This window comes from Dermacentor silvarum, chromosome 11 (genome assembly GCF_013339745.2).
Source record: "Dermacentor silvarum isolate Dsil-2018 chromosome 11, BIME_Dsil_1.4, whole genome shotgun sequence".
In the NCBI taxonomy this organism is placed as follows: Eukaryota; Metazoa; Arthropoda; class Arachnida; order Ixodida; family Ixodidae; genus Dermacentor; species Dermacentor silvarum.
In genome coordinates, this window is record NC_051164.1 from 74699868 (window position 1) to 74724598 (window position 24731).

Below are 24731 nucleotides of genomic sequence, written 5' to 3' on the forward strand. Positions count from 1 at the left end.
TTGGATGCCACGACGGCGTCGCTCTTCATTTTACGCCATTGTCCGTGCGGCACTATGTGCATTACGCATGTTTCAATGATTAGGAACGACCATCTATGTCTTTCCACCATGGGAACAATGGCCGCTCAAGCATTCCCGTCGATGCGATGTTCACGCATTGCCAATTGCTGATAACCTTTTGCGGTAACGTTTTACCTTTCGAACACCGCATTTCTTTTTTCGCCCGTAGCGACAGATAGCATAATTTTACGGCTCTTGTGTGGCTTATGCGCAGTCGTAAAGCCGAGGCCATGATGTCCGAGACCTTTCGCAAAATGGTGGCATGCCGCAGTAGTTTCCGAAGCTTGTACTTCTGGCCAACTAGAACGCTTCGCCCTCGTGTGAAGAATACAGTCATGTCCCGCTGGTAGTAAAATATATCACAAGCTCTCGAATAAGAAATGGTGGCTGCACTTGTAGTTTCGAAATGACAGGCGATCGGAACCAGGCGCCATTCTGAAAGAGCTACACGACCCCGCATTTCGTTCTTTAGATGCATGTCTCTAACGGAAGATTGCAGCTAGGTGCAGGAACACATCGGGAACAAAAATTACACCGAAAATCTGGTTTTTGTGCTGCCAAATTGTAACTGCTGACGCCAGCTTCAGTGCGGTTAATTTTAGAGCGTTTTTAAGGGCGAGTCCATATATAACGAACTACAGATATAAAGGCCACTTTTCTTGGCACTATCGACTTCGTTATAAACGGGTTCGACTGTATATAGTATCCTGTCAGGCACCACTCGGGCCAGGGTGTTGAAAATTGTAAATGTGTCTTTCGCATCTTCATTACAACCAAAATAAAAGACAAAACAATCATAGACGCGTCAATTTATTAGACTGTTACATGAAGCAAGGTTTGTCATTTTATGGGCAGTATAAATCAAAGTCAAATTGTAGTCAACTAAGCAAACATCGTGTCACATGCCCGAACACACTCACAGTGTTCACTCAGTGACTGTGAGCATTCACCGTCGCAGTGCTGGTGTGATGAGGAGCGCTAGCGGCGGAGATCATGCATGCTTGTTCTAATGCGAATGTTGCATGCTGCCACTCCCTTCACCATTTCAACTGTCTCCAGAACTCAGCAGGTTGCATCACTTCCAACACCAAGCGTACAGGAACAGAGCGTGCATGAAGGCATCAGGACTTCTCAGTTCGCCCTTCCATGCTTGCTCATCACATTGGCACTAGCAGCAGATTGCGTGACCTTCAAACACTTCTTGCAGGCCACGTATGCGCTCAGCTGCGTAGCCAGCGCCTGCTCATTCACGTGACCTCCAACATAGGGCAAGCGGGAAAATTATTAGGATTAAGCCACCATCCTTCTTGGCTTGCCTTTGCATGCACGCATACGCTTGCACCCACAACGATTATGTGACTTCCAACACACCGTGCATGGCCCGACTGACCTTGGCGAGCCGGGCTGTGCATGTGCCTTGCACTGGGGACAACATAGCGACAACGACAACAACAAAAACGCACCTCAAGTGTTCGTATAATTGCTATTGCTATAAAACTGTCAGCAACAGAAAAGACTCGAAATTATGAATTTTTCAGGGACTGCTATTGCATACGCAAATGTTGGCCAAGCACCTCAATTCTGAAAAATATTTCGCCTGCGGGAACTTTACGGTGCTGTGTACTTGGAAGACACCTTGCCAATTCAGAAATTGGCCCGATAAATAAATTATTACTGCCGAGGTGAATGAAGAGACCAGCACAGGCTACATGACCACATCTTGCCACATGCTTTTATTTTCTGTTGCACTCGGTCTCTTAGCTGGTACGACCAGCAGCCACGCAGACTTCCATCTTGCAGCATTTTCTTCTAAGCTTCTTCGTGCTTATTAAAGGTTTGCTGGCATGACACTTTGGACTCGTCCATTCTCTCTCTTTTTTTTTTTTTTTCAATTGAATGATGTTCCCGACCCTCAAAACCCTAGCACAAAAATTCTGAAAAGCATCAAAATGCCCAAAGTAACTTACAACTGTTATAGTAGTTCTTTTGGTTTCAGTTACCAGGAGGTGGATACGTCGTGATACACTGGCTCGCTCCTTTCCTGCGCATGTCTTTGATCCCATGCTTTAGATAGCGCCCCCTCTATTTTTTCAATGCCAGTGCAGTCACTCGCTCCGCAATGGGAGCCATAGGCCTTAGTTCAGCGAGTTACCGCGATGTGACGCTACCCAGAGGTTACGACTGCTTGCGTCACGCATGCGTCTGAGCGCACGCCGCTGCCGTTCCGGAGGAGATGCGGTAGACGATTCACGCGTCTGTCAGAATTAGTTCCTCCGACTTCCATCGTGAGGCGCCACCCAGAGGGTACTCTCCCCCATGACCGTAAAGCAGGCGCGAGCGCTAGCCTATGGGGGAGAGTAGAAAAGGGCGATCGGAGAGGGTGATGAACCGTTGGATCGGCTGCATCTGGCTGGCATTGAAAGAATAGAGGAGGCGCTGCCTGAGAAAAGCCAGAAGAAATGCGTGCAGCACTCTCGTTAAATTTTATAAGCCGTACCATCATGGCCTAGCGTTAAGGCTACAATGCGTTAGAAGATTTTCCTCTGTGTCATGTCGCAGTAATGTCAGTGGTGCCAGGTTCCAGCAATTTGGAACCAACCTTAGCATGAAATTAAAACATCTTATTAGTGCTTCCTAACCTTCATACGTTTTCTAAACGTCATCCTTTTCGCAACTTCAAAAACGTTTCGCGCTCCACAGCAGCGGGCACCACACCCACTAGATGTCTATCATCTCCCGGGTTTTCATGGACCTTCGCCTCGGGAACGTTCCTGCCAAGGTCAGAAAAAGAAAAAAAAAACTTGAGCGGAATCCATCTGATGATAACCGTGAAAGTCAAGCGGCAGCCTCAGGTCAGATCTGCTGATGCGGCTGCTCAGCACTTATTGGTTAGCTCTATTGCCTAATGCCGTGGGATGCATGGGTAACGCGATGTATGTACACGTCGAAGTGCACTCGGCAGGTCGTCCTCAGCCTGACCACGCAATGAGACAAGAGACATGTCAATGTATATTCATTTTTTCTGCACATATGGCTGTCATTCTACGAAATATGCTGTAGCCAGCATCTTCACAAATGTTTCACCTGCTTCGAAGTGCTCATAAACGCTAACGAATACAAAGCAAATGGGTGCGAAGGGGTAATAGGTGCAAATGAACGATCAAACTTCTGCAACATGCCATAAGCTCTGCTGTTCTTGTTCTTACCTGTCTTTCAGATGCTCAAACAGATGATGCATTCTCTCTACTTCTTTCTCGACATCCTGTATGTTCATGAACCCTTGTCCGAGGCGAACTGCTGCCAGGTAACTGCTTCCTGCCCACTTCAGTTTTGCTTTTGGCTGCCTTTCTTTGTTTTTTGTGTGTGCTTTTGCATGTACCCACAGGGTCAAATAGTCAAGTCATTACAGGGGGGAGCAGGTGCTAAACGGCAGGACTACAAAAGGAAAAATCACTTGTTATGCAATATCAGGCTATACACCTCGGAAAGTAGTCATAACCTTGAACACTTACAATGAGTGCGGGAAGGGGGTCCCACTCTTTCGCTGTGCTTAGTGAGAAGGATTGCAAGAAAGTGTTGTTCCTCACATTGGAATGCCAACTTTGGGAGGATGTTCTAGTCGTGAAGTGCAATCAGGTGAAAGCATTCTTCATCACACGGGCATGGGTGGTGATGTCCCCCTTCAGACGTCAAATGATTCTGTGCATTGATAATTTATTTTCATCACATTTCTTACATCTTCGGAATCATGGAAAGAGCACAGCTGTATAAAGGATTGAGAATTTTCAATCTTTTAAGTGAGTTTTCTCAAGTGCACAGAATATGGACTCCATGCAAAAACTCGGTACTAAAACGTGAGATATGAGAACACTACTTCATGTCTAGCTTACTTGGAAAGTGACTATCTGACTGCTCGAAAGGTATACCTGATGCAAGACATTGTGAAAAAAAGAACTGAAAAAGTTGAACTCATTACGTGATGACATACTGACTCCAAAAGCAAAGACCCAGCCCTCTACTTTTTAACTTGTTCTGCTTTAACGCTTTACACATATTATTCAGACTTGTAGCACAAGTCCAGTCAAAAGTCTTTTAATATGTATGCAACACATTTTGAAGGGGTCCTTAACCACCCCTCACGCTTGTTTCTCTGAAAAAACATAGTCTGCGGATAGCATACGCTGCTGTGAACTTCTCGACCAAGTTTTGGAGTCGTGCGTGGTGTGGGGAGATTGCAAGCGGAGCGCAAAGTCACCTTTCTCTCAAACGCTTTCTTTTCAACAGAAGCCTGCCCTTCACTTTTTTCTGGACGCTTTATTTTGTAGTACAGTAAAAGCTCGATGATACGATCACGGCTAATACGAATTTCCGGATGATACGAATTTTTCTGTGGTCCCGGCCGAGCCCCATTACTTCGCAACGTGCTAGAGAACGGTTGTTACGAATCGATTTTCAGCCTGCGTCGGTTGATACGAATAAACGCCGCCCCACCGACGGCCGCGAAAGAGAACAGCGCGCAGTCACGCGCTTTCTCTCCTTCTCTTTTGGTGCGGAGGCGCGGTGCCGGACAGCGCGGACTCCGCGACTGGGCGCGAAGAGTTTGAGGCGGTGGCGCTTTTAGTGCTTTTGTACTTTTCCTCCTTTTCTGCGAGCCGTCAGATGGAGTGGCTGCTGCGCTTCGGGCCGCGTTCTTCGTGTTTGCGCCATTTTGCCTAGTCGCAGCGAGCTATGTCTCGCAAGCGGAAAGCACTCTCCTTTAAAGAGAAATTAGACATTCTTCGAAAGGTCGATGAGGATCCCAAGAGGAAGCGGACGGAGTTGGCTAAGGAGCTAGGCCTCGCAACGTCAACACTGAGCACAATTGTTGCACAGCGAGACTATTATGAAAAATGTGCTTTCGTTCAACGTCAACGCGAAGCAAGCGAATTCGAACACGCTTATTTCGAACATACCGCGCACCGACAATGCTCTTAGCAGCGCGCCAAATCACGCGGCGGCGCCTCCGACCGGCATTGCTCCGACACCGCCATAGAGCAAAAGCTCAGGAGAGACCCCTCGATGCCGCGCGCGAAGGAACGGGGGGGGAGGAACCCGCGGCGGAAGTTTCCCTCTCTCTCAAATTACAAGGTCGCCGTTTCTGCATCGCATCGGAACAAGCGTGTACGTGCCGACTTGAGTGTTCTAGACAACCGTATTCTAGCACACACTAGTGCCGACGTCTCAGCCACGCAAATAAAATGGCAGTAAACCCTTCTCCTCTATTTTCTAGTCACATGCTGACCTTGCACGCTGCGGCAGCAGCGGCGGAGGCACAGTAGGGCCAACGAAACTGCCACGCCCGCAAACGCTCGCTTCCCGATAACGGCAGAAAACGAAACTTCAGGGGGCGGCTAAAATAAGTTGGCGCCAGCACGGCGGCGGGGGCGCACGGAGTCGAAGGTGAGAGAGCTACGAGGGCGTTGAGAGGGAGGGCGAGGGGAGCCACCGAAGCGGCGGAGTTGACGCGGCCAAATCCGCTTCCCTGCTGCCCTCCTCCCTCACCTTCGATGGTCTCCGCGTGCACCTGCGTGCCGATGCCGCCCGCTCGCTCCCTGAAGCTTCGTTTTCTGTCGTTATCGGGAAGCGACCGTTAGCCGGCGTGGGCAGTTTCGTGGCCCGCGCTTGCTATGCGCTTGCGCGCCGCGATATTTCACGACTCGCACCGTTCATGCATCGTGCTATGGTGCACGAATACTTCAAAAATACGTCCTTTTAATTCGAACAAATTTTCTGGCCCCTTCGAGTTCGAATTATCGAGATTCGACAGTAGTTTTAATTGTGTTTCGATGATACGAATTTCGGCTAATACGAATATTTTCCGTGACCCCGTGAGATTCGTATCATCGAGCTTTTACTATACCAGTTTCCCATATGCAGCTGCTATTGGCCGATAGCTGACATCAATCAAGAAGGATGTTTGGATCAGTGAGCTTGTTCCTTTAAGTATATTTATTGCGCTTCTTACTGTGTGTATTTATTGACAAAGTTTAATAAACAGGCTGAAATACGAGCAAATCTGCTTTCAAATTTCGATAATTACGTACTTCTGGAAGAAGCTGACAATCTTCTTGTTCACGCTCGTCTGCGGGTGCCCGCGTTGGAATTAAACTTTAGCCAACCTGCTTATCGGTGTCGTAGCCGTCGGGTCTCGCTAATTTTGACTAGGCTTGAATGCTCAACTAGCCTCGAACCACATGAAACTTAAGGTCAGACCACACACACCATGCACGCTTTCCAGCAACTGCTCACTCCTGGCCGCTCCTGTCTAGACGCCTTGGCAGACTATTCATAGCGCTTCAAAAGGCGTAAGTTGGATGTGAATTCATCAGTTAAGCTGGTGAAGGACAAAGCCGGTCCGCACCATGTAGCACAGTCAGACTGGAGCATATGAGCACGAGCACACATAGGCACTACACTTGCATGTAGCTGCGGTCAGCTATGTAGCGTGGATACCGCGGCCGCCACGGGGTGCCGCGACAAGTCCACTGGCTGAGCGCACAGCAGTTTGCTGAGGTCAACCACGCTTGGCTTACGTTTGGCGCGTCGTAGGTGCCATAATTGGAAGTAGTGGGATACACGTTAACATCCAAAATCACATTTGAACTGCACGCCACGGTGACATTCTGTAGACGGAGTGTTGCGGGCATGGCCCACTCCTCCATAGTCTTCGCACTGCAAGGCATTGAAAAAGGAACGGAAGCACCGCGAAAGACGTGTTTTATTGCCAATAATTCAACTTCTGCTGAACGCATTGGAGTACTTCTTGTGGCAAAGTATTTCGAAATAGCCTATTTTAACTTCAAAAGCATTTCTCTGCTTAGATAAAAAGTGGTTCAGGGCCCCTTTAAATAGCATTTTTTTATCAGTGTTCTTGTTTTTGATGCGCTATCTTGGCATGCATATTGTGCATGCAGTGCCTGAAGAGGATAATTAATATTTTATGAAAACTTCCTAAACGATCTCGCAGCGAGATGAGAGAACTAGTAAACTTGGGCTGTATCCTTAAAGGGACACAAAAGAGGAATATGAAAGGTGCCCTGAACGACCTTCCTTTGAAGCCTCAAAAATGCCTTGCAACAAGTATGGTGCCTCCCAGGAATATATCGCTGAAATAATTTTGAAAAAGACCTAGTACGAGTATAGAAACTAGGAGCGCAGTATTTACCTTTTCCATTCGCCGTCAACATCCTCCATTCCGAAGAAGCAGGGCAGCTGGAGCTGGTAATCCCTCCTACCCTGTTATGTCGTTATGTCACCTGGCTTCAATGCTGTGTTTCTTCTTTCAGCGGGAATCGACAGGCGCTGTTGGCGACTACCTTAAAGGGTGCTGTTACTATAATGTTGCTCTCATCACTTTGCTGTGCTACAGTGTACAAGATAGCTGTTCGCAGCTGTTTTGCTAATTGCCTCTATGGCAATCGCACAATTTCCAAGGCTCGAAGGAAATGTCTACATGTTAGCTCGTGCGAGTACGTCGGCCATGCTCACATCAGCTCAGCGATGGATGCCACCACTCCGGACTTGCATTGAAAGGATTCCTAACATAACGAACATCGACCATGATGGCACCTCAAATGTCTGCATGTTACGAAGCAGACAACTTGTTCCAGTCAAGTGTGGGCACTCGGGATGGCTCGCGTCACCAGCCCCGAGCTTTACCCACAGAGACGAATTGGAGCACGCGGTTGTTCAAATGTCTGTGACATCCACAGGCTTGTCGCAGCACCCTGCGGCGCCTGCCGTATCTACGCCAGGCAGCAGACGCAGCTGCGCGCAGGAGTGCACGCTTACGTTCGTGTGTTACAGTCTGGCCGTGCTATGTAGTGCGAACTGGCTTTGTCCTGCACGGGTAGTAGCCAAATCTAGAGTGCTTATTTTGAAATGCTATCAATAGCTCAATATGAAACTATGTCTGCCAAGGTACACTCTATCTAAGGAGTCTAGCAAGGATCGGCTGCTTGTGACATAGTTGGGAGCACATGCTGGCACGTCTCTCTTGTAGATGCTAACCACCATTCCTCGCGAGGTGTGACAGGCGTATCATACATGTGGTCTAAAGTTCCACGCCATTTAACGCTAGTAGATTGTTGAAAACTCGGTGAAATTGGCAAGATCCAACAGCTATGACACCGATAAGCATTGTGGCCAAAGTTTCATTCCTGCATGGGTGAGTGCGACTGAGCATGAACAAACAATAGTTGGCTTTTTCCCGCAAGTGCATAGTTCTTGTTGAAATTAGAAGTGCAGATTTTCGCTTACTTCAGTCTGCTTAATTAACTGCATCAATTAATATACACAGTAACAGTAGGAAGAAGCGCACTGATAAAGAAAATTGTGCTTGCTTTGTGTCAGCTTTCGGCCAATAGCAGCATTCTATGGGAATCTGTCCCGTTGACGTCAAGGGGCAGCTGACTGGCAGCCTTAAAACGGGTGAGGAGAAGGCCTCTGTTCGAAAAAAGAGTGTTTGAATAAAAGTTAATTTCGCACTCCACTTGTGAGCTCCACGCACCATGCACGACTTCAAAATTGGGCTGAGATGTTCACAGCAGCGTATGCTATCTGTGGAAGGTGTTTTTTCAGCAAGGCCGAGAATGACTGCTTATCTTGCAAATAATGCTCATAGCAAGCAATATGTGTGGTCAGAAAGGAAAAAATTTTAACTAACGGCCTTTAATGCTTTTCTACTGGTCACAAAACTTCTCCGTCACGCTATGGGAGAGCTTCATACACTGCCAACAGTGACCGCGTACCGGCGCCACCAGTTCTAAAGGGGCACTCGGCGAGCGGCGCAGCAGCTGGCTGGTACGTTGGCGGGGTTCTTGTCGCAACTTTACATGCTCTTTCGGCCTTTTTTCGTGTAACAAGAAGGTTGAATGGTCCTCAAGAGCTTGAAGAATGATGAAGACCTGTTTTGTACCACAGCGTCATTCTAGCTACAATGGGATGGACAAGAAGGTCTGCAAACCTTCGCGAGATCAGACCGCTGAGGGAAAACATCCCACCAACAACATGATTGCCGCTGCAACTGAGCTTGTATATACATTTATTCGCACTCAGAGAGAGTGGAAACATGCTTCCGAAGTTGAAATAATGCACGATTGTCTGCCCTTGCCAGCCGTCCACATCAAGTTTAAGGCGGTGTCAATCTAGTCCACGGATGTTAGGCCTAACATTGTCGACGAAGTGCACCAACTACCGCTGGGCCTAAACTGAAGGATAAGCAGTTAGTATGAGCAAAACTGCTTTTGTCAGTTGTCAGTTTTGGCCATAGTGATTTGAAAGGTTGTAAGGGGCACACACAAGCGGGAAAGCAGCGACACAACGCAGTGCCATCGGTATGTCACCGTTCTCGGTTGGCAGCTGCCAGTTGCACTCGCCGGCGCTTCTTTGAACGGAATGCGACTACGTATACTAGTGGTAGCTCTGTACGTATTGTTCACAGCCTATAGAGGTTATCGTGGTACTGTTATGCTGACACATTTGTTTGCCTCTTATGCCTGTCAACAAGTGACGGCCTCTACAATACTGTAGTGCACCTCGCTTAGTTGTTATGCGAGTATATACAGCAGGCATCGACGTTTTCATGAGAAAGCTATGTGCTCGCCAAATGAGCGCTTATGCGCGCAGTGATTCCCATAACAATACTTCATAGAGCACACTGTATGTTTTATGAGTACGAGTATATTAATCAAGAACGTGTAATAGAAAAAGTCCGCACAAAGAGCGATGAACGAAACACGTTAGGCCTAATGCTAAAGACAGGAAGAGAGCGGTGTGGATCAGAGAGCAAACAGGGATAGCTGATATTCTAATTGACATTAAGAGAAAAAAATGGAGCTGGGCAGGCAATGTAATGCGTAGGATGGATAACCGGTGGACCATTAGAGTTACAGAATGGATGCCAAGAGAAGGGAAGCGCAGTCGAGGACGGCAGAAAACTAGGTGGGGTGATGAAGTTAGGAAATTTGCAGGTGCAAGTTGGAATCAGCTAGCGCAAGACAGGGGTAATTGGAGATCACAGGGAGAGGCCTTTGTCCTGCGCTGGACATAAATATCGGCTGATGATGAGGATGAAAAAAGAAGTAGAAAAGTGAGGACCAACTATCAAAATCGGCAGTAACAGCCCCCTGCCTCCCATTCGTCATTTTCAAAGGGACCGCTGAAGGTGCCGGCAGTTCAAATCAGCTTGTCAGCTAGTCTCAGCTCGACGCTGCTCATAAGTGCAAATCTACATGTTTTGCAATATTTCACCAATGTTCCATGTCAGCACTGTGCGGATTATCAATTATGGTTGTAAGTACTAGTGTAAAGAAAAGCACCACTCTGATAAATCAGTATTTAAACACGGAAAACTGCTCTAATGTTCTGCGAATATACGAACTGTCTTGTTGAGAATGAACAAAGTGATGAAAAAACGTGAGCAGCACGTCTAGAAATCAACGGCAAAAAATTTTGCGGCAGCCACTTGAGCACAGGAGGCCGTTGAGTCATTGCAATGTGCTAACGACATCATCTGACTTGTCTGCCGAGGAATCCACTCCAGCTGGCGATACAGTTGTTGCAGGAAGTCAGCAGACCAAAACTGGCATCGTGTCGGCCTAGTGCGACCGGGCCTAAAGCCACCTAAACCATTCTAAATTGCCAAAGCGAGCCTAAGACACCGGCAGTGATAGTGGCCTCCTTGTCTCCAGTGGTGCCCTTAGCGGCAGCTTCTGTTCTGATAGCAAACTTGGCCTGAAGTGTCGTGACAAGTAAAAAAAGTATGAAAGGACTCTGCTATAACAAAGGTTGGCCTCACTTGACAGAGGTGGGCCGTCAAAACTGAGGTATTTCATCCATGACTCATTGACCACTGTCATCCGAGGCCAGCTCAACATCACTCTCACTCAAAGAAGGTAAGCTCTCAAGATGGCATGGCATGGCAAGAACTTTATTTTGGTCCAGAGAAACTAGGGCCTGAGGGCAAAAGCCCCCAGGCTAAGTCGGTGGCTCCGCCCACGTAGGCACCGGTAGGCCAAAGGCTTTCCCGATGTCGTGAGCTCTCCGGACGGCCAGGAGTTGAGCTCTCAAGATCACCACGCTTTTTTTTTTTTTTTCTCAACGTGACTCCAAGCGTTCGCTCGTCCCATAAAGGACTTCATTTTTAATTATATTCATTCGTTGACAGACTCCTTGCACTTTCTGGTGTTGTTTACAAAAAGCACAGTGCAACTAATGAGCTCAAATCGCCTTGAGGGCTGCATGAAACATAATGTAGTGCTGAACCAGTTGGACTTGTCATTAATGTTTTTTGCAAGTATACGCTCGACAAGCTCAGCTTGTTCTCTGCACAGAAAGGGTTAAGCTGTAGTAATAAATTGCACTTGTGCGATAGCGTAACAAACTCTCTAACTGTGAGAGCATTTGGTTTTTTTTTTACAGCGAAGCTGTTAAGGGCTCACTCTTCGATGGTCACATCCGGCAATAGAAAAAAACTGCTGCCTCTGATGCCAGCGTTTTGACAGCGGTTGTTTGCGGCCACACAACGTGCAGAACTGTTGTCGACAGCAGCGGCGTTTTGCCCAAATTCGCACCGAACGCGCGCGGCGTTGGTGACGTGTTTATGAAGAACGTGCCAACCTTTGCCGTGCACGCTATGGCGGTGTACCGTAGCGACCATAAGGCCATGGTCCCTGTGGTCACTAAATAAATGAAAACCACCGGATCATATATATTTATCATTCTAGTTAAAATAACCATTTACACCATCACATCTTAATAGTCATAATAGGAAATACATAATTCCCACCATAGTACAGCTTCGTTGGTCTTCCATGGACCCCAGTGGAAGGGCTGACAGTTCTTTTTTTAAATCTTTTTCTTTTTTTGTGTTTTCCGTGCTGTGCTAACTACATCACAGACATACGAGTAAACCTTTGGTCCGTTCCTTGCTTTTGACTTCCTACTTGCCTAAAGTCAGGGTTATCTTGGACTGGCCGTGTGTGGGCGGTGCACTTGATGCTATAACGTACAGTGTGCCTCGAAAGTAGTTTATCTTGAGTTTGGCTAGATAATGCTTGCTCACCTCTCCTCTAATCCCACTGCTCTTTACTTGGGTATTGAACATTATGTTCTGCCAACCTACGTGTGTGCTGGTGCGCAAGGCACACGCAGCACATATCCGGGTCTGTTCCAATTCTCGGTGCAGCTACTCAGCCGTCTTCAACGGACAGCCGCCATATTAAGTCCTGTTCGAGTCGTATGTAGACATCAAGAAACATGGCTACAATTTCATGCGACGATGCGGGCTACTAGCGAGCACATGACACAGGCGAGTTCGCTGTGAGGAGCTGCAGGGTAAGAGCACAGCCGAGCAAGCACTTTCGAGCCACATTTAAAATTGTTTTCAAGGCATCTTGATGCACCTGACAGGTCAAGTATTAAGGATGAGAGCAGTTCGCACGAAGGACAACGGTCTCTGGAAAATGCAGACTCAAGAAAGCTATGTGTAGGAGTTTTTGAACATGCAGTAGTCTGTAATTAGTTGCATGTCTCGACAAGAGAAAGTATGAATGTGGAGACAATGAGCGACTTCTAATTGCTGTGGTATTTCAGACAAGGAACTGCTGCCTGCAGTGATGTTCTGAAAAATGTGAAGGATTGTTTGTGTTTCAATGCAAAAAAGACATCTTCCTTGATTCTTAGACGTGAAACTAAACGAGTTCTTTTTTTTCTTGTATGTAATTGGTATGGATCTTAGTTGACTTGCCAATAAGTGATTACATTGCTGTGAGACAGTTTTTTTTTTTTGTGGGCTATTTGTTTTAAGCCTTTCCATGCCAAGGACGAGTGTCACTCATTCAGCCGTTGTTTCCAAAATATGTAGTGACAAGGCTCACTCATCCAGGGATCTTTTTTCGTCTACTGAGTGCCGCGGACGAGTGGCAATTGTTTTATCATTTTGGTGCAAATGTTGCACTATTAAATGGCGCTAGCTTTCCAAACAACTTATTTCCGAGGGTGCTGTTGGCAAAAACGAAGCAGAAGTCAAGCTCCTCTGGATCTTAAAAATGGCGGTGCAGAGTTGGGCGGCTGCAACAACGACAGTTTATTATTGACGCAATCCTGGTGTCTTCAGCTCAAGTTAATAATTAGACCTAGAAAGCTTTTGTGAGTCATATTGGCACCTTAAACTTAATACTCACGATGGTAAAGAAGAGTTTGAGCCTCTGGCATTCCCTCATACGTGGACTCAGCTCGACAAAAACGATTTGCCACTGGCGCCTCCGTCGATTTCCTTTCCTCACTGTGCCAGCAATAAAACGTGGCATGGACATACTTGACTTCTGTTCCAAGAAACATTGTGCTTCACATAGACTGTTTCTGTGACTTTGCCTACCAGCAGCACAAAAACATGAAAAAATAATGGACAGTAAGAGACAACAGAAAATAACAAATGAACTACAGATATATTGTGATGATGAAACCATGTTCTCAATGATTCAGTCATTAAACATTTCTACCCGCCATGGTGGAATAGTGGCTATGGTGTTACGCTACTAAGCATAAGGGCACGGGATCGAATCCTGACCCCAGTGGCCTCATTTCGATAGGGGCGAAATGCAAAAGCGCCCATGTACCGTGCATTGGGTGCACGTTAAAGAACCCCAAGTGGTCAAAGTTAATCCAGAGTTTCTCGCAGCGGCGAGCCTCATAAACAAATTGTGGTTTTGGCACGTAAAACCCCAGAATTTATTCTTAAATATTTAAATAAAGAAATGGTGAAATTTGGGTGATCAAATTAACTCAGCCATTAAGAAGGTTTGTTAGAAAATTTGTTTACGATGAGGAGTTCTTCGTACCAAGTGAAAATTTAATTTGAAGTCCCACCTTTATGAATGGGCTCAGATGTATCGTATTTCTTTCTTCCCATGGTGCAGGAGATATTCAATGCCTTTGTCGCCCTCGACGACCAGCTGCAGTCCTACATGTTTGAGGTGTCGCGGAATGCCACGAAGCTCCACAACTGCATGGCCAAGCTTTTGGCCCACCCGCTGCAGAGGCCGCAGCAGCACATAGCCCACTACAAGCTCAAGGCCGACGAGAGCCCGAGTTGAGGCGGAGGCTCTAGTTGCTTGCTCCTCCCCAGACACTCAACTGTAGCATCGCGCGAAGCCTGTACAAAGCCTGTACACAATGTATAGTGAGCGGTGGCCAACTCGTGACTGGAAGCCTGCTGGGACGCATCTCACCTGCTGCCACTTTCGCCATCGGCTTGTGGCTTGGCTGGCATGTGCCTCTGTCAACAGAGAGAGTGCCACTTGATTGCGGAAGTTGTCGGAGGTGTGCATTCCGTTCAGACTAGAGAGGAGTTCTCTCCCTTTCAGCACTGTTGGTGCACTGTGTAGCATGATGCTACGTTTTACTACTTAGAAGGCTTTTGTACATTGACTTGAAGAAAACTGCTGCTTTCTGGGCCACATTTCCCATGAGCCGCTTGAGGATAAGAATAAGCTGCCTAAAAAAAATGCACTTTTAAGCGCCTGGGGAATTTGTATTTTTTAGTTTACTGTCAGTGTGACACAACTAGTGAGGCTGTGGGTTCTGAGAGAGCATCACATGCCTGACTCGTAAGCTTGTGTATAGTCTTGTTATGGTTCTGTCTTGAATCGAAGGAGAGAAAATGTGCTGTGCTTCTGCCATTTGCTCATACAGTTGCATTGTTTTCATGGGAAGTATATTTTTCTTTCTGCATTTTGCTGGCAAGCACTTGTCCGCGGCCATGTTGAAACCAAATCCAAGGTTTCACACTAACGCAGTAGTTTAAAACTGATTGCTCAGCTTCGTAGTGCTGTAATACATTTTCTGATACATCCACAAGTTGACTGTGTACAAACCACCAGCTGATAGTGTGTACAAAGCGAGAGAATTTCTGGCATGCTTTTATATGTTTTTATTGCTGTTGGTAATTGGCTACCTTTCTCGTTTTATGGTAAAGTTAATACTGAAGGTTGGGCTAGTTATAACCATGACATTGTTAGTGAATTTCCAGTGCTTAGTGGAAAATAGAACAGAAAGCAAAAGGACAGAAAGCAATTAGACAGAAGGAATTCTGGTCTTCAACTGGTCTTCGAAGAAACATTACATCTCATGTAATGGCAGGCAGGGGCACAATCAATGTCCATCACAACTCGGACCGGATGAAGATAATCAAATTCTTTATTTGGCATTGTGATTGACACCATGCTCACACAGCTATTATCTTTTTAATGGAAGAGGCTTCGTGTATCAATCTGAGCTGTCAAATAAAGAAATTGATTATCTTTGTCAGCGGCTGCTTGTTACGTATGGTATGAGTTGTAATCGGCATGTGCATTGATTATTCCCATGCCTGTCGTTACGTGGGTTCTTTTTTCCATAAGTAAAGTTCACTTGAAGTCCAGTTTTTCTACTGTCCTGTTTTCTATTCTATTGCCTTATTTTCTAGTTTACGTAAAACGCTGGAAATTTCTTAATAATGGTAAAGCTTGCCATTGTGTTGCCACCGATTCATGCAAGACTTGTAGCACTTGTTGGGGACTGTAGTCATTCACCACAACTAATAGCTCAGTGCTTTTTCCCATTGCAGTTTTGGTTAGCTGCTGTTTTGCTATTGTGGTGCTTACTAAGTCTTGCTATTGTCGCTGCTCTGTTCTCAGCATTCTGAAGAGTTCCTGTATTTACATAGTTTATTGCTTACGCACAAGCCATCATGTTCTTTATCTGTGAGACAACCAATGGAGCCATGAAGACTGTCTTCCAACTATGGATTGTTTTGCATGCAGGTATGGCAGGTCTATCGACTGTGGCCGTTAGCCTTGGCTGTGTTCGTTCGGCTTGTGCCAAATGATGAACATTTTTCTTTGAACAAAATTTTTGTCCAGTTCCCAAAATGATATGCTTGTTTTTCAACACCGTACATGGAAACACTAGTCTGCTCATAGGCCGCGCCAATGCTTCTTAAGGCGTCCAGCATTTGCTGGATGATGCACTAGCAGCATGATGTCGAGTACCTTTACCTCAAGGGTTGTGATCTCTCAAGAGATCGGTGGGCTGTGCCAGCCGAAGACACTCATCAAAGGTTAGTGCTTGTTTTTCAGCTATTACTGCATGAATTGAGCACATAACATACATGTCAAGGACCTTGTAAAGCTATCCGCATGCGTTGCCGGATGTCCTTAACATTGGCAGTGTTAAAAAAAAATTAAAGCAGAAATGTGTATATAATCAACATGTTGGTATTTGCGGAAAGAATTTTCTAATAAAGTGCATAATATGTTTGCCCATTACGTCACGTTTCTTGTGTGGTTTGCTTCACGATAGTGGATCCAACCTTGCTGAAGATGAACATTTTGCATCGAAATGAAGTGCTCACTCGGTAAGTACAAAGGCCGAGTTTTCGGTACAATGTACAGAAGCACGTCCGGCTCGGTGCGTGATTGCCGTGAGTGATTTGTATGCGGATTGGGTTAGATGCGATGGCGCCTTTCAAGCGCGGTTCGTGGCCCCACGCCCAAGGATGTGGCCGTTTGTGCGAAAAATCGATACAACAATGACTATTGCGCGCGAGCCGTTCGCGTGTCATATTCGACTGAAGTGAGGCCGGTTCTTTCAGATAATTGCTGGCTTCCTTCGTTTAAAGCAAACTGCTTTGCATTAGCGCTGCACAAAATAAAAAAAGCCAGGCAGTCCTTTAAAAATGCGCGCCGCTGTGACCTGCCGGTGAAAGCAGCCTTGCTATGCCTGCCGCAAGGCTGTTGAAGGCCGGTCAAATGCAGTGAAAAAATGTGAAACGACACCACATCGTTGGTGTCGTAACAGCTCTCTCGTAATTGGCCCGGAATAATGTCCGCTCATCTCGGTCGCGGGGCCCCGACGAGCGAGAGCGGCGCAAACAGTGAAGCAAAGAAATCAAAATCGCGCCCGGGCCCGGCTCCGAAAAATCGGGGCGGCCGCCGCCTTTCGGCGCGTCTGCTACGGGTCTGCACGAACCAATCGCTGCGCGTCCTTGCATCCCAGCCGGTCGGCTTGCGCCTTGTTTTCAAAACACTCCAAGACCCGCAGGACTGGCCGCCCGCGACGCGGGACGTGAGTTCCGACACTTTGACGTCGTTTTATTCGTGTCCGCGAAGAAACAGCGTGGCTTTTTGGCTTTAATTTTTTTTTTCTTTCGCTCGCACCGGGCGCCCGCCGCGAGCTCCCCGCAAACATTTTGCGCGTCTGCGAGCGATGCTTGGCGCGTCGTTCCGTCCCAGCATGCAGCGCACACCGCGCACTGGGCATGCGCAGTTGCGCGCTACGCCCGTAGTTCGCTTCGGAGTCAACTCCCTTGTGTCCGCTGACGGCCGGCTCCCGGCACAGCGCTCCGCTCGCGGTTGTTGATATTTTTTTTTTCTCGCTCCTCGGCTCGTTCGGCGCTGAAGGCACGTCGAAAGAACGCATCCCCGGCAGCAGGTGAACGAGTTTTTTCCAACATGCCTGGAACGCCGAAGCACAAGGAGATAGTGCTCGACACGATCGACCAACTGCGAAAGCGCAAAGCGCGGCCGGACTTCGAGCGCATTTGTCACATGCTCTACCGGCGGCATGGGCTGACCAAAGCGGAGGTTCAAGAGGAGCTCGACCTGCTCGTCGATTCCGAGGCGGTGATCAAAGTGGACTACAAGGGCAACACGAGCTACCGCAACGCTGCGAAATGGGTTCGCTTCAACAAGTCTCTTTCCTCGGACACCGGCGCCGCTGCGGCCGCGGCCGCTACGGCTGTCGCCGTCGGTTGCGGCGGGCCGCAGCCGACCACGTTCAAGGTAAGCCGCGCGATCGGCGACGCCGTCCGGGACCTGTGGTTCGCGAGCAAGCAAAGCGTCGACGCCGCGGACACCGGCGGCGTGTCGGCCGCCGAACTGGACGCCTACTTGCAAGCGAGGGACTTCAAGTGCACCAAGGGAGCGCTCGAACTCGGCATCGACAAGGAACTGGCGTCCGGCCGACTCGTGCGCCTGCCCAGCGGCAAGTTCGCGCCGAGCGAAGCGGAGAAGCAGCGGGCCGCCAAAATCGCGGCGGCGGCGGCGTGCGCGCAGCAGCCGACCGCGTCGCCCCCCAAGGCCCCGCGCGTCGTGAAACCGTTGTTGCAGCAGGCGTGCGAAAGCGGCTACGCCGTCCCGCCGATCGGTGCGACCACGGCAACGTGCTCCGCTCAGCCTCCGGCTGCCGGTCCCACCACCGCCGCCACGAGCAACGGAACAAACGGCGTGCTCGTCGTCCGCGCACCGACTTCGCCGACCGGCCGGACGACGACCGCATCGGCATCGCTGTCTTCTCCGCCGAGCGCCAAACGAGCCAGGCCCCTTAGCAAACGCAAGGTAACGTCTTCCAACACTACCGTCAAAATACTCTTCCTTCATTTTATTTTCCGTTTTTTTTTTTTTATTCACCCCCACATTTATTCTAAAGCTGCAATTTACCAGTGTTCTGCAGTCAACCTTTCTAGCAGCCATGACGCCGTTCGTATTACTATAGCCTCTCTAGTTTTACTTAGCGTACTTTTCTAAAGCCATGTGCATGTGGTTGAGTTTCTGTTGAGGTATTTCAACCGATACCGCCCGGGCTCAGCTGTTTCGTCCGAAATGGCGGAGTCTCGATCGTCTTTGTGGGAAAGTTTTTCTCCTCGACTCGCGAAAAAAAAAAAAAAAAAAAAAAAACGAAGAAAACCTCGCGTATACACACGGCGGACCAACATGGACCATGCGCGAAAGCGATCGGCTTCGTCAGCCGAGCTTCGGTTTTTATCTCATTGCTCTTATCTGACGCCTGCGCTCGTCTCTTTCGTGGTTTGCCTCCGCTTCGAGCTGCGACGTGCGCTGCGGTACGATTCTGACTTTTTTTTTTTTTTTTTTGGTGGTGGAGATGGAGACGTGGTGGTGTTGTCCTCACTAAATTACGTGTCCTGGCCGTTGTAGCCCTTTTCCTTCTGCGTATACCCTGGCTGTTTCGTGCATTTTGACCCAGACCGCGTGGCGCGCGAAGCTATAGCGGCAGGCGCGCGCAAGGGCATGTCACCATTGCGCAATACAGACGCGCGAGGGAGGGAGGGCGTCCTGTTTGTTGTCACCCATTTTTCGCTGCGACGCATGACAAGGGCTTACCGCCATTTGGGCGCACGGCGCGATGAATTCTCCTGCTTGCGAGCGTACGCGACCCAACCCAACTATCGGGGTCGATGAGCCATGAAGGCACACTATATGCCTTTACAATGACGATAAGCATGGTGATGGTAATCGTGGCTAAATTTGTAATGGCCGTGTAATCTTGAGCGCGTCTGGTTATTTCCTAATTGTCTGCCATTGTTACGTCTTTTTTTTTGTGTGTGTGTGTCATGCCTTATAGCTCTTGAATTTGTCCTTGAAGAAAGGTAGGTAATTTTGAATTTGCCCGTAAGCGAACAGTTGTGCATCCTTACACGCGTTGCCTGAGGGTTTGTGCGTCTTCGGGTAATTGCCAAATATGCGCTCTGGCCAAATCCTTTGCGCGCGTCTGAGAGACAGACGCTTGGATTCTGCGCAACTCAAATTGACTCACGCACTATCGTCCGGAGCTGTTCGCCACCGTCCTCTCGCCTTGGTGCATAAAAGATTTCGGCGACAGCAAATACAGCAAATTATCTCGAAGGCATTCGCCCTCGAATTTTGTCCAGGGGGTCATTTCCTGGTTCTGCTTGTTTTATTAATTTTTTTCTCTCGTGCCGCAAGAAATACTGAAGAACGCGCCGGGGCGACTCGGCGTGTGCCTAAATTTGCCTCAATTTTTCATCACTTTTAGAAAGATACCGCCGAAGTACAAAGCGGCGCCTGGCGGAGAACTGCACCCCCGCTTGGGAGCCTGACCGGAAATCGGGCCGCACTCGGGTTTCGTTTCCCCCCCTTGTGTAACAGTAGCGTTTCTCCTCGTGTAATTCGCTCCTCCCCTCACCACCTTCTCCACTGCCCGGCGCATTCGGGGGGCAATAATAGTAATCATAATAACAAAACCCGACTACCATCGCGCAAGCAGCATTCGAACCAGCCTGGCGCGCAGCCATCGACTGTGGGCATATACCGAGAAGAGGTGTATCGCGCCAGTGTGCGTCACGACCACGTTTTCGGGTGGGTCTCGATGTTGCTCGCTGGCGCGTCGACTTTGGCGTTGCTAGGTTAGCGTTTACGCATCTCGGGCAGGCAATTATTTGCGCGTCTGCGGGAGCGTTCCGTGGTTTTCGGCTAGTTAACGGCCTTCTTCCTTCCTTCCCCCCACGGCTCGTCGGACGGCTGCCCCGGATTATCGGCGATAGGCGTTCGCGGTGTCGCCCCCTCGCTGATAGGGAGGATTCCTCGGCCGCCACAATTGTTTTTTTCGCGTGCATACGCGCCCTCGCTAGAACTAAGCTGCAACAGCAGCCGTCGAGTGGCGATAAATAGTTTTCGCTTCTCTCAACCTCCCTTTTTTTTTTTTTTTTTTTTTTTTTTCGCGTCTACCGAGGCGTCATTTCCGCAAACACCGGCGCGCGCATGGAGCAGACGAAAAAAGCCGGACGAAAAGGCTAGCAGACGACATTCTCACGGCAATGTCGGCGGCCATATTGCGCCGCATCTTTTTTGTTTGTTTGTTCGTTCGTTTTTGCTTCTTCGCGCGCGTTTCTACTCCTCTGCCTGCTCTGCGTCGCAGACCGCCGCCGCGTGTTCGGGCGCGCGCGGACGGTCGCGCGGGTTGCGCTCGCTCGCGCGCGCGCGCGCGCCGGCGGCGGTCGAGCGTCTGTGACGTCATTGGGGTGTGACGTCAGAGGAGCGGCGGAGCTTGCTACCTGGGTCCGCTGCGCGGCGGCGGCGGCAGTGGCCGTTGCGGACGACGGCTTTTTTGAATGATTATTTTCTTCGCGGTGTGCGGGGAAGCTCGGGAGGCGCCGCCCGAGCGCCTGTCCCGACAGAGTCCGTGCATTCCGCTCAATAATATCGCACGCTCGCTCGCGCGGTGCCCCGGGGTTCGGCCCGTTGGCTCCGAGCAACGCCTTTTCGGGTTCAAGCAATGTGTGCTCGATGCCGGCAGGAAGTCGTCTGCTAACGCCGGCGCAGCATCGCCGCCATTTGCCCGAGCCCCCACAATCTCACTGTAGGACGACGCTCGATCGGTTCAGAAGCTGTCTGATCAGTGTGTGGTCCGATCAGCGTCACCATTGAGGTTCGCGCCGCTAATTGTAATCGCCGCCGTATCATTTTTTTTTTCCCCGCGGCGGTATTTCGTGGCTCTCGTTCCCGCGAGTCGCGTTTGTATAATTTGGCAACGTGGCATGTTCTCGACCTGCAGCGATGACTCATGTTCTTTCAGTCTTAGTGATCACGAAGTGGCGCGTTCGTTCCTCGGCCGGCATTCTTTAGATTTAGGTGCACTGTATAAATACCGCCAGGATTATTGCATCATCATCATCAGCCTATATTTATGTCCACTGCAGGACGAAGGCCTCTCCCTGCGATTTCCAATTACCCCTGTCTTGCGCTACTTGATTCCAATTTGTGCCTGCAAATTTCCCAACTTCATCATCCCACCTAGTTTTCTGCCGTCCTCGACTGCGCTTCCCTTCTCTTGGTATCCATTCTGTAACTCTAGTGGTCCACCGGTTATCCATCCTACGCATTACATGGCCTGCCCAGCTCCATTTTCCCCCTCTTTATGTCAACTAGAATATCGGCTATCCCCGTTTCCTCTCTCTCTCTCTCTCTCTCTATATATATATATATATATATATATATATATATATATATTGCTAAATAATATCGGCGATAGGCGCTGGCGGTGTCCTCGGCCCCCAATTTATTTTATTTTTCGCGTGCATGCACGCCCTCGCTAGAACTAAGCTGCAACAGCAGCAGTCGAGTGGCGATAAATAGTATATATATATATATATATATATATATATATATATATGGGGGGAGAGAATCGAGGGGCCCGATCTTTATTAATTATATCATCAGAAGCCAACAAACGAAGACACCAAGGAAAGCATGGGGGAAATTGCTTGACTTACTAATTGAATTAAACATTTCTTTTTTCTTGCCACTCACTGGGTGTGTGCTCGTTCTTGGCCTAGTCCTTCAGAATGGGCATATGTCCCACTATGACACAAGAGGTGCAGAATCCCGGAAGTCTCGCTCGATAAAGTGTCGCACTTTTCTGCGCGCACACTCGTCTTCAGTATTATTCGACAAGCATCATAGGATTGCCTTCGTCATTGTCACATATCGCTGCGTAATACGTCTCACGCTGCACATCCGCCTGATTTGGAGTTTAGATTTCGGCATATCCTGTGAGCGATGTAGTTAGTGCATATACGTAAAAAAATGTATGACACCAAAGTTGTGACCTTTGTGGTGGATGAATCAAACACTTCACGATATAACACGTTGCGTAGCGGGAAAGTAGACAAAATTGCACGACGATCGCTCGTAGTTGTAGAGCATTTATTTACTCGCTTCGCTTCACACAGATTCCAACATGTGCTATACGTTAGATCTTAATATCTTTTGATATCGAATACGCATCGAAAAGGGGTTGCATCCTCCGCGCCTCTTACCTGGAATTGTCCCGGAATGCGCTCATCGAGGCGCCGCTGCCTCTTATAAAGTGGGGCTACACCCCAAGCCGCAAACCAGACTAGCATTTTGTGGATTATGTATTTGCTTGTTTCGATATTTTTTTATATTTCGTTGTTGGACTTGATCGAACACAACCGATTGCGCATGTACAGCCTCCCGCATTTTTTAAATACACTATAATATGGTCGTACGTCGTCCTGAAGGGAACATCGCATTAGACGACTCTTGCACATGGAGAGTGCTTTGTACACTTAAAAGTACGTCTGCCGGTCTCGCTGATTATCGGCCGCTTAAAAGGCGCTAAAATGACGCGTGATGGACGCTCGCGCGGTATAGTGAAAAATGCAGGAGGCTGTACTTATAACTTGCATGCATCGCATGTTGTATGTCGTAGGGCGCACTTTCGAATTAGTAACAAGAAAGAAAAATTGCGCTAGAAGAGAATCGAATCAAGTATCGAATATCTTTTAAATGGTTTACAAATAATGTACAGCCATGTAACCAACAATTTTCACATCCTGATATTCATAGCAATGGAAAGTTCCTGTCATTTCTGGGAATAACTAAGCAGATTGTTCGCCGAGTCAGAGCTATTTGGAGCGTACGTGCTCAATTAAAGTTTATAAAGCTAACGTGGGTTAATACATAACAGTGTATACCATTGTGACCAAGTCGCACATTCGCGCTATCGCTACCCCCTGAGTCAGTACCGTAGTTAGAGGTGGAACATAATCTGTGATTTCACGATACAGCGTGGCAGACGATTGGGCACGAATAAACGCACAACAGTGTGGTCCGTGCAGGCGGAAAGCTTTTGCTTTGAACCAACGCCACATCCGCTCATGGGCAGCTTACATGCAGAGCCTTGCGAGTGATCCGTTGGCAGTGTGAATAGAAATGGTCGCCTTAGAATAACCGGGTTTAAATACAGGTTTGGTTCGGTCATTACCGTGTGCGGAGTCTCGCTAATAAAGCCAGAAACACGGTTCCAGAAAAATACGCAAAAAATTTTCAGAGCAAGCTAGGTGCCGACGTCACCTTGGAACATCGCGCAACCAGCAGCTTCCCTTGACGTCACAGATTTTTGGTAGCGTATCCTCGTGGGTAGACTTTGTTTTTTCATTGCGACGTCACAGATTTTTGGTAGCGTATCCTCGTGGGTAGACTTTGTTTTTTCATTGCGACGTCATAGATTTTTGGCATAGCGTATGCTCGTGGGTAGACTGTTTTTCATTGTAGTTGCAAGGATTACATCGTAATCGGACCGCACACTCTGTAGCCACTGAGTTTTTGTAGTGATTGATTGCTTATTCTGAAATGAAATGAAGAACAGGAAAGTAAGGAAATTTGTGCTGACCGCGAGGTAACTTGTCTCACTGCATCCACTGATGGTACATCTGAGCGGCGGTCACCACTGGGGGTGGGTTTGAGGGGGATAGGAAAGGGGGAGAGAGAGCATGTGATAGGTCCAGAGTCCTTTAATGGCTTCAGTATTAAAGGTCTCCGCTAGGACGGAGGAAAATATTTGCATACAGGTGGTAAGTATTTCTATTGTATGTAAATACACGGTCGTCCACGTGTGTTTACGTACTCGTCGATGACGTGGTAAAAAAATTAATGAGTAAGACGGTTCTGTTGTCGAATTGTTGAAAATGGCTTTATTGAGCCAGAGAACTAGTATATAGGACCGCGGTCCTCGTGTCCTGCCGTTTGGCGGAAAACGACACTGTCGTCATGATATATAGTCCGCTTTTTCTGTCGCTTAGGCGCAGTGTTTGTTAACCCTGCCCCCGGAACGCCGGCACTGTTTGGTTATTGTAGAGCAGCCGGAACGCGAGGCCCGATTTTTCTTGAACGTCGTAGTGTTTCATGAGCTGCCTCCCGCGCACGAGAATGGGCCGCGTTGGCCACAGCAGCGCTGCTGATTGGCTGTGGCGCATGACTCCTGTCGAAGCCCACCCCAGCCCAGCCAATCAGAACTTCAAGAGCAGACGA

At 48.4% G+C, this 24731-nt stretch overlaps 2 protein-coding genes across 2 annotated transcripts in view; both read left to right on the forward strand.

Annotated features, from left to right (window-relative positions):
• LOC119432943 (BRISC and BRCA1-A complex member 1-like) overlaps positions 1–16403 on the forward strand; it is a 37181-nt gene extending 20778 nt beyond the window's left edge. Inside the window, exons 7-8 of the mRNA XM_037700089.2 lie at positions 3278–3364; positions 14019–16403. Of these exons, the coding sequence (XP_037556017.1) occupies positions 3278–3364; positions 14019–14195 (264 nt within the window). The 3' untranslated portion in view covers positions 14196–16403. The remainder of the gene's footprint in view (positions 1–3277; positions 3365–14018) is intronic.
• A 771-nt stretch (positions 16404–17174) lies between these two features.
• The window catches only part of LOC119432942 (atherin), a 36223-nt gene continuing 28666 nt past the window's right edge, over positions 17175–24731 (forward strand). The window contains exon 1 of the mRNA XM_037700086.2: positions 17175–18476. Within this exon, the coding sequence (XP_037556014.1) occupies positions 17592–18476 (885 nt within the window). The 5' untranslated portion in view covers positions 17175–17591. The remainder of the gene's footprint in view (positions 18477–24731) is intronic.